The 8186-nt window shown below is 35.6% G+C and overlaps 2 protein-coding genes across 3 annotated transcripts; one reads left to right on the forward strand and one right to left on the reverse strand.

Annotated features, from left to right (window-relative positions):
• The first annotated feature begins 240 nt into the window (after positions 1–240).
• LOC129245631 (PIN2/TERF1-interacting telomerase inhibitor 1) lies at positions 241–2506 on the forward strand. 2 transcript variants are annotated; one of them, XM_054883920.1, is made up of 3 exons: positions 241–433; positions 492–2044; positions 2142–2276. In XM_054883920.1, the coding sequence occupies exons 1-3, from the start codon at positions 361–363 to the stop codon at positions 2163–2165; spliced, it is 1650 nt and encodes a 549-aa protein (XP_054739895.1). In that variant the 5' UTR covers positions 241–360; the 3' UTR covers positions 2166–2276. The 2 variants fall into 2 exon arrangements, with proteins under 2 accessions (XP_054739895.1, XP_054739894.1); XM_054883919.1 differs by having other exon boundaries at positions 492–2506.
• A 935-nt stretch (positions 2507–3441) lies between these two features.
• LOC129245680 (DDB1- and CUL4-associated factor 11) lies at positions 3442–7755 on the reverse strand. Its single transcript, XM_054884007.1, has 9 exons — positions 7640–7755; positions 7177–7544; positions 6843–7116; positions 5659–5805; positions 5030–5596; positions 4812–4967; positions 4029–4135; positions 3815–3964; positions 3442–3749 (listed from the first exon to the last, which is right to left on the reverse strand). Exons 2-9 carry the CDS (start codon positions 7375–7377, stop codon positions 3732–3734), a joined length of 1620 nt encoding a protein of 539 aa, XP_054739982.1. The 5' UTR covers positions 7378–7544; positions 7640–7755; the 3' UTR covers positions 3442–3731.
• Positions 7756–8186: the final 431 nt, after the last annotated feature.

Here is an 8186-nt window from a genome sequence, read left to right on the forward strand (position 1 = left end):
AAAGTAGCAGCAACAGAACGATTATTTTCATAAAAAATTTGCACGATTTGCAATCGTTGCTCAAGTGTGTAGCGTTCCATGATGAAATGTATACTAAGTTTGCAAATGACAAGCGAAAAATAAAAAATTTGCGTCGTTCGCCCTCCCTATCGGAAAAAAGTTGAATCGCACCTATTGAATAGCCCTATACATGATTGTTTTTGAACATACCCTTAACACGTGTGGTTGACAGCCGTTAGAAATTGTTGCAAATTGTGTTCGATTGAGTCATTTTCTGTAACATTTTATTATTTGTAAATATAAAACTAATAAATAGTTAAATTCATAAGTAGAGGCAAATTATTGAACGAATATTATAAAATGGCAATGCTTGCTGAGCCCCGACAAAGAAAGCGCTACAATTTAACGCCGCGAGGGAAGGCGTTGTATGAAGGTATGGCGTTGGTGTATGAATTTGTAGAGCTAAAAACTAAATAATATTTCTTATTAAGATGATTCGCGTTTTGGCACGAAAATGTTGGAGAAAATGGGCTGGTCTAAAGGAAAAGGTCTGGGTCCAAATGAGAGTGGGAATAAGGATTTTGTACGTGTTCGTATGCGCAACACCCTCGAAGGCTTGGGCTTTGAAGATCGCGATGATCACTGGACGCAGCACGAACAAGATTTTAGCGGTCTACTGAAATCTTTAAATGGCGACAATGACGTAAGTGAGAAAGCTGGTGGAGATAAGGAAAGTGCCTCAGACGAGGAAGCTCCTAGAGTAGGATTTGGTTTCACGCCTGAACCAAAAAAGCCTAAAGTTGAAAAATTGAAAGATAAAATTAGTGGAGTGTCGTTGGAAGAGAAGTCGAAATTGAGTAAAGCGCGTGTGCATTATCGTAAATTTACGAAAGGAAAAGATATTGCCCAATACAGTGAAAAGGACTTGGCGAATATATTTGGAAAGAAAGTAGTTGAAGCAGTGCAGACTGATGGCAGCTCCACAGAGCTTACAGCTATAACCACCAAAGGAAAAACCTATGAAAAAGAAGAATCAGATTGGGCGGAGGAAAAGGAAGTGAAGCCAAATTTCGGAGGAGTGCAGACCATTAGCACCGGATTGTCGGTGAGTGAATACTTTAAGCGCAAAATGGAAGCAATGAAAAGTAAACAAATAAAAACGGATACGGAAAATAATGAGCAAAAAGACGTGGAAAGTTTGGAAGAGCTCCCTGAGCGAAATTCTGTAGAAATTAAGACGAAAGAAAAGAAACGAAAACGAGATGAAAAAGCGCTTGAGTCTGAGATTAAATCAACTGAAGCGGAGTATGGTAACGAAACTGATGGAGCAGTAAAATTAGAGCTCAAAAAAGAAAAAAAAGTTAAAAATAAATTAATTTCTGGAAGCACCGATTTGGAAAGTAACGCACCTGTGGGTGATGCGATTGTTCAAGCGTCCGATATTGAATATAAAAAAGATAAAAAGAAGAAACGTAAGCAAATCGAATCAGTAGATTTGCCCGTAGCAGAACAAAAAGTAGATTCTGAGTTGCCTAAAAAGAAAAGATCCAAAAAATTCGAAGAGGAGCAGCAAATCAATAACGAGGACGAAGTAATTGTAGATAAGGAGGCTCCGAAGAAAAGTAAATCAAAGAAAAGTAAAGATGCGCAACCGCAAGTGAATTCTGATGCGATTGCTATAGAAAGTGCGGGGGAAATTTTAACAACTGAGACGCTTGAAAAGAAAAAGAAACATAAAAACGCAAAAGACGTTGAAACCCCTTTGTTGCTCGAAAAACCTATAGATGAAATAGTGCTTAAGAAAAGTAAAAAGTCCAAAAATACACAAAAGTTGTCAGCAGACACTAAAACCGATGCAAATTTACCAGAAAGAACAGATAGTCCTGAGAACGTTTCACAGCAAACGACTGAAAGCTCTATTACAATATCACGTAAGAAGTCAAAGAAGCAGAAGAAAGGTGAGAAAAACGATCAAGTAAACGTGGCTGATGGTGGTTTGAAAAACCATGGAGCACCGGACGGCCAGAAACCATACCTAGAAGATGTAAGTGCAGAGATATCCTTGCAAACACTGACTCTTGATGAGTTGATAGCCAAATGTAATTCACTGAATGTCTACACTATTTCTTCATTTTGCGCAGAAAAATTCCGCAACGTCGCCCTAGATGAATTCAAAGGATCAACAATAGCGCAGCTTCCTGGTTATTCCTATACTGACAAAGATCTGCAACTAAACATAATTAATTTGCCCAGTGATGAGAAGAGAATCGTACAACTTTGGAACTGTAGCATAAATAAATACCAGGAAGCTAATCCACGAGCAATTTTTGGCAAATACAAAAAAAATGTTGTGAGCGTACTATACAAGGGCAAAAATAAAAATGGCCAAAAACAGGAGAGAAAAAGAATACCTCGATTTTACACGAAGTCGCTAAAAAGAAAAAGTGTATTCCAGTCAATATAAAATAATAATAATAAAAACACTCTTTTTTTTGGTTAGCGTAAATCCGTGTTTATACTTTTCTTAGTTAAGTTGTAGTTCGCCAATTATGGCGGTAGCTAAATTCTATTAACTTATCATAGCTATGGTGGCCGCTGTAGCCGAATGGGTTGGTGCGTGATCACCATTCGGAATTCACTGAGAGGTCGTTGGTTCGAATCTCGGTGAAAGCAAAATTAATAAAAAAAAAAAAAAAACATTTTTCTAATAGCGGTCGCCCCTCGGCAGGCAATGGCAAACCTCCGAGTGTATTTCTGCCATGAAAAAGGCTCCTCATAAAAATATCTGCCGTTCGGAGTCGGCTTGAAACTGTAGGCCCCTCCATCTGTGGAACAACATCGAGACGCACACCACAAATAGGAGGAGGAGCTCGGCCAAACACCTAACAGAAGTGTACGCGCCAATTATTTATTTTTTTTTTATCATAGCTATGGGAAAATTAGTATGTAAATTTTGGCAGCAACACTTAATTATTGCTGCTACAACAACTAACTTATTGAAATCCCCACGATAAACGATTCTACGTGCCCATGGGGCCTAGTGCAAAACGCGGTTGTTTGCCAAAGTACACAGTTTGGGAATCTGTCCATGTCCATAAATCTACGGGGCTTACCAGAGCAACATAAGTCACTTTTTCTCAGAAAATTTGCTTACTCATATAGACGCCTTAAACGACATTCGTCGAAAGTCCATTATCACTTTCACGAAATCTCGACCTCTGATGGCATTTATCACAGTTAAACCAACACACGTGGCAGACGAAAAATCTCAGCTGCCGCAGAGAGGCATCCCGCTTGACTCTAACTATCTCTTCACTTGCCAGCTTAAACATATTCATCTGACACTCCTCCCTATTTGATTCCTCGCTGTCAAAACTGTCCATTTTGTGGGTCTGCAGTTTGATGATATTGACTAAGCTGAAATTTGTAAGCTGCCACAACAATAAACCCAAGTAATTTAATGTGATTTAATCGCCTAATAGCATAACGTTACATATTTACATGTTTCTATGTAATTGAGAATTTTAGTTGTACAACATTTAAAAAGCATGAAGCATGAAACTAACCGAAATATATATTTATGTATATATATATATAATGTATTTTTAAAGTCAAAAGTAAGTGTATGTTTATGCTTTGTGTTGATTCTTATGTTCATGCTGCGCTTTCTGCTACCCTTTAGTTGTTTAAGTTTCTTCTGGCAAAAATCTATTTGTACGCGACAAGGACTGCTACCATGACTGCTCAGGCTACGGCAAAGACATCACAATTTTTGTTTAATGTATTTGAAATTTTAAAGCGCACCATTATTTACCTCGTCTTCGTTGGCTTCATCATCTAAGTCTCCATTTTGATGGGCAATGCGGAGTGAACGCCGCAAGGAGCCTTGATGCCCCGGCCCAGAACTTGGTCGTTTCAGTAGTGGATTATGTTTGAAGGTGTTTAGATTAACATGAGAATCCCACTAAAGCGCGTTCATTTCATTATTAATTTATTTATTCCATTTACATACAAAATATTTGGCTTACCGAACTTGATACGATCTCCGAACGCACAGGATGCCACGATAAGTCGCGAACAATGTCTTTATGCCCTTCAATAGCCTCCTTTATATGACCAGTTAAAACATCATAGACTGAAAAATGCGAAAGATATTTTTATCAACACGATTTCCGCAGCTAATCTTGATAAGCAGATACAACAATAACTACAAAGCTTCTACGATAGCCACGTCTGCGTTACTGGAACAATCGCATTTAATTCAGACCAAGAATTATCGCTACAACAGGGAGAGAGAGACATACTCCCTGCACATTCCCACTGCAGTCGGTTCTACATAACCGAATCCATCCAGATTTATATCCGGCCAAGGACTGTCACTTCAGCAACATTCCCCGTATATGTATGAGGAATGTTTATGCTGCTACAACAACAACAGACCCCATGCAGTCAATACTTAAATTAGATTCTTTATGAAGTTTGCACTTCGACCTCAGCCTTTTGTGTTCTCTACTCATCACAGTACCTCGTCCAGACCCAGTTCCCTTATTAAACTCAGGATGCAGCTGGGTTGGATTGAGCGTATGTGCCTTTCTTCTGGCTGCAGTTGGCCAAGATGTCTCAAACTTCTCTGAGCTATAGCTCTCAAGGAGAAGATGCATTGGAGTATCCCCGGATTAGTTACAGAAACGACAAAGCGATGGCTACGCACTCTGCAGTGGCCTGTGCAAATGCCCGTGAGCATTCTCAGTTTATCCTTGGGTTATGTCGGGTTATGAGTTTTTAAACCTCTTACGGTTGTCAATACTTACTAATGATTCTCCCTGTGCCGCAGCCAGTGTAGATGTAGCGTTGTCCAGTTTGTAGTGCAGGCGAAAATTTCGCACGCAATAGACTTTTGGTAACTCGATGGCCGCGATATGTCATGACACTAACATCGCCTACCAACGTTGATTTTGGATTGTAATCTAAATTGGGGAGTATTTGTGCATATTAAGTTTACTGTATGTACATAAATGAGGATGCTTACATTCACGTGGTACCGAATCCCAACGATAGTCCCACGGTATCACTGGCAGTTTTAGTCTCATTTTATTGCTTGGCCCTGCCATAATACGTAGGTCCCAAATTTTGATACTTTGATCTTTTGAATTGGTTAGCAGATAATGCCCATCGTTCCGCGGATCAATATAAGTAATGCCGTCTAAATGACCTACCAACACTCCGACTGGCGAGTGTCTACCGTTGCTGCTACCCGCACCCGAGTTATAGCCCGGACGAACAGAACTACCACAACAACGCAAATCCCACAGCTTTAACACACCATCATTGCAACCTGATACGAATAGATTTGAATCCTGATCGCTTACGAAACTAACTGCATTAATGTCAGACTTGTGACCTCGCTGTGTGTTTATCATTCGTACAGCGCGCGTCTCACGATCGACCATATAAACCAATGAATTATTACTACCGCCGATTATACTTTGCCCGCATGGTGAAAAACGCAACGAGAAGATGCCACAACGCGTCTGTTCGGCATTTAAGTTAAGCCATTGCAATTCGCTTTCGTCACTATTCAGGGGTAACACAAAAACTAAAGCAAAACGAAATAGTCATTTTAGAAAATGCAAATTAAATAATACAAATGCAGCTTACAGTTATCCGACCAGGTAGAATAGGCGAGGTATTGACCGCAGGGGCTGAAATCTACATCCAAAATGCTCCAGTTGCATACTTCAGCTGTTATGCGGTTGATACGGTGGTATGTGCCCTTCGAGGAGTCAAAAACACGTATAATCGAATCTACGATACATGAAAATGTGGTTTCAAATTAGTATTAAATATTAATTTAATAAATATTTTTAAATAATTCAAATTTTAATTTAATAAATATTTTGAATTAATTTAAATTTTAATTTAATAAATATTTTGAATTAATTTAAATTTTAGTTTAATAAATATTTTTAATTAATTTAAATATTAATTTAAATATTTTTAATTAATTTAAATTTTAATTTAATACATTTTTGAATTAAATTAAATTTTAATTTAATAAATATTTTGAATTAATTTGAATTTTAATTTTATAAATATTTTTAATTAATTAAAATTTTAATTTAATAAATATTTTTAATTAATTTAAATTTTAATTTTATAAATATTTTTACTTAATTAAAATATTAATCTAATAAATATTTTTACTTAATCTAAATTTTAATTTTATAAATATTTTGAATTAATTTAAATTTTAACTTAATAAATATTTTGAATTAATTTAAATTTTAATTTTATAAATATTTTGAATTAATTTAAATTTTAATTTAATAAATATTTGTACTTAATTAAAATATTAATCTAATAAATATTTTTACTTAATCTAAATTTTAATTTTATAAATATTTTGAATTAATTTAAATTTTAACTTAATAAATATTTTGAATTAATTTAAATTTTAATTTTATAAATATTTCGAATTAATTTAAATTTTAATTTAATAAATATTTTTACTTAATTAAAATATTAATCTAATAAATATTTTTACTTAATCTAAATTTTAATTTTATAAATATTTTGAATTAATTTAAATTTTAACTTAATAAATATTTTGAATTAATTTAAATTTAAATTTTATAAATATTTTGAATTAATTAAAATTTTATAAAATTATTACTACAAGATATATACATAACTAATTTGTTTTAACTGCTTAAAAACTAATTAAAACTATCTTACAAAAAACTACTATAATTACGTGCAACATACTGTACTGCAGTGTTTTATGTAAGGGTAACAATAAATCTTCAATAGCTAAAGTGGGGAGAATCTAAATCTTAAATTACCTTGACAAGCTGTAACTAATTTGCTCCCATCTTTATTGAATTTACAAACGAAAACTTTTGCCTCCAATGACATAAGACGCTCCTCCTTGTTATTAGGCACGAATAGGTTAGCAATCCGACGCTGTTGATTTGGTGTGAACGATCCTGCTGGGTGTGCTGCTATCCCGTTCTCACGCTTGAATAGACCACGCGTCAGCGACCACCGTTCACTGGGTCGATTGCTATTTGCTGGCAGTGCACACAAGGCTTTGATCTCTTTGTATAGCCTAGTATGCTGCGAATAATAGTGAAACTTTAAATGAACCCTACTACATCAAAATCTGTAGAAACTTACGCGAAATATTCGCAAATCTGGTTTTTTTCGTATCACAGGCATTTGCGTTGTTGGCCTTTCTAATGGATTGAGACGCTCCAAACGTTCCAATTGACTCATTACTGTACCAACAGCTAAGCTTAGTTGCTCACCAAGCATTTCGTCCACATCCTCATCATTGAAGTCATCTTCATCAATCTCATAGACAATGTGATTACCCATTCCTGTCACTAGTCACTCGAAAGTGTGCTGTTGATTTTAGTGACAATCCAAAATTAGATAAAACTATGCACTCAAAAATATGTAGAAATTTTGTTATTTCCAGCTGACTGTGTCTCCCTTGTTGTAGAGGCGCTACTCGGGCTCTGCTCGTATGTTTTCATCAGCACCTAACCAAGATATTTGCAGGAAAAATATAAATTTCTTGTTTACTGTTCAATAGATAACAGTTTTATACAGTTTTTATCACATTTATATCAATTACCTCACAATTTGTGGAAAACTGCACTAGTGCTGCAATGGCACAACTACTGCGATGTCTAATGAAAACAAAGAAAACAAAATACATAAATGCATGTTGCCATCACATAAATATTTCATTGCGTATTCCTCTTTACGCTGCCATTTGTTCCCTGGGATCTTATTCGTAAATAATATCAGTCTGATATCAGCAAAAAAGTTACAGTGACGTCAAACGTTCTCTGCTTCCTTTTTGTTTGTTTGCTTATTCGCAGCATTGACGTGAAAGCAAATGAAAAGGTGTCCCTATTGTGCAATTCATTCGTAGAAACTAAGAAAATGTAATCACACTATTCGAATAGCTCCGAATGTACATTTGAAATTCATAGAGTAGCATTCACCGAATACACTCGTAAGGTCAAATCTTAGAGTTTCGTACAAGGTGGATTTATTAAGGTGACAGCATTCACCCAGCTGAATTTTTCGCCGTAGGTATGGCTTACGTCAATCTGATATGCTTTGTTTGTATATATTGGTATGTTCACATTCGTATGCTTACATTTGATAACTGA

This window comes from Anastrepha obliqua, chromosome 4 (genome assembly GCF_027943255.1).
Source record: "Anastrepha obliqua isolate idAnaObli1 chromosome 4, idAnaObli1_1.0, whole genome shotgun sequence".
Lineage (NCBI taxonomy): Eukaryota > Metazoa > Arthropoda > Insecta > Diptera > Tephritidae > Anastrepha > Anastrepha obliqua.

Excerpts from the sequence above, each read along its gene's own strand:
- LOC129245680 (XM_054884007.1), bottom strand. The coding sequence starts at position 7,377 with ATGGGTAATCACATTGTCTATGAGATTGATGAAGATGACTTCAATGAT. Across the intron at positions 5,597-5,658 it reads TTCTACCTGGTCGGATAACT|TTTTTGTGTTACCCCTGAAT; the intron begins GTAAGCTGCATT and ends GTTTTGCTTTAG. Across the intron at positions 4,968-5,029 it reads GGATTCGGTACCACGTGAAT|ATTACAATCCAAAATCAACG; the intron begins GTAAGCATCCTC and ends TCCCCAATTTAG.
- LOC129245631 (XM_054883919.1), top strand. The coding sequence starts at position 361 with ATGGCAATGCTTGCTGAGCCCCGACAAAGAAAGCGCTACAATTTAACG. Across the intron at positions 434-491 it reads AGGGAAGGCGTTGTATGAAG|ATGATTCGCGTTTTGGCACG; the intron begins GTATGGCGTTGG and ends TTTCTTATTAAG.